Genomic DNA, 1,145 nt, shown 5'->3' on the forward strand with positions numbered 1-1,145 from the left:
AGAAATGGCTTCTCAAGCCACCATCGTGCTTGGCCCAATTCCTTACCTGGCAGCCCATGGGCGAATATCCCAAGACGCCTTTTCGTTTGCCTCAAGCGCCAAGCCGTGCCCACAAGCAGGTGTAGAGTGTCACTGACTCAGTGGTCGAGTTGCCTTAGAAAAGCGTTTTCCTGTCCTTGTCAGGACTCTATGGTGCCTGTGTGGGTAGATGGGCAATGCGTATAAGGCGCATGCGCAGCGTGGAGCAAGCACCTTTCCCTCCCACTGCAGTCGTTACTGGTCTCACCATGGGTCGTCGTCCTGCTCGCTGTTACCGGTATTGTAAGAACAAGCCGTATCCGAAGTCTCGCTTCTGTCGTGGTGTCCCTGATTCCAAGATCCGCATCTTTGACCTGGGTCGGAAGAAGGCGAAGGTGGACGAGTTCCCACTCTGTGGCCACATGGTGTCTGATGAATATGAGCAACTGTCCTCTGAAGCCCTGGAGGCCGCGAGAATTTGTGCCAACAAATATATGGTGAAAAGTTGTGGCAAAGATGGCTTTCACATCCGAGTGCGGCTCCATCCCTTCCACGTCATCCGCATCAACAAGATGTTGTCCTGTGCTGGGGCTGACAGGCTCCAGACAGGTATGCGAGGTGCCTTCGGAAAGCCTCAGGGTACGGTGGCCCGAGTCCACATAGGTCAAGTGATCATGTCCATCCGTACCAAGGTTCAGAACAAAGAGCATGTGATTGAAGCCTTGCGCAGAGCCAAGTTCAAATTCCCTGGCCGCCAGAAGATCCATATCTCTAAGAAGTGGGGCTTTACCAAGTTTAATGCTGATGAATTTGAAAACAAAGTGGCTGAGAAGTTCCTGATCCCGGATGGCTGTGGAGTCAAATATGTCCCCAGTCATGGCCCCCTGAGCAAGTGGCGAGCTCTGCACTCCTGAGGACTTGGAAAGCACATCGTCCTTTGGCCATGCTGGTCTGACCGAAGCTTATCAATAAAATTTACTGGAAAAATACTTATTTTCAGTATTTTAAATATTTCTACAGTAGTTTTAGAGTATAGATTATTAGAGAAATGGCTTTTATACTCATACCAGAAAGAATTTTAATGGCAAATGATACTTTAAAGTGAGAATTAAACAATTTGTATGCAA

At 48.8% G+C, this 1,145-nt stretch overlaps 1 protein-coding gene across 1 annotated transcript; it reads left to right on the plus strand.

Annotated features, from left to right (window-relative positions):
• Nucleotides 1-274: 274 nt before the first annotated feature.
• Nucleotides 275-932, plus strand: RPL10L (ribosomal protein L10 like). The gene has a single exon (XM_028507296.2). It carries the CDS (start codon nucleotides 288-290, stop codon nucleotides 930-932), a length of 645 nt encoding a protein of 214 aa, XP_028363097.1. The 5' UTR covers nucleotides 275-287.
• The last annotated feature ends 213 nt before the right edge of the window (nucleotides 933-1,145 follow it).

Source organism: Phyllostomus discolor, chromosome 1 (genome assembly GCF_004126475.2).
Source record: "Phyllostomus discolor isolate MPI-MPIP mPhyDis1 chromosome 1, mPhyDis1.pri.v3, whole genome shotgun sequence".
In the NCBI taxonomy this organism is placed as follows: Eukaryota; Metazoa; Chordata; class Mammalia; order Chiroptera; family Phyllostomidae; genus Phyllostomus; species Phyllostomus discolor.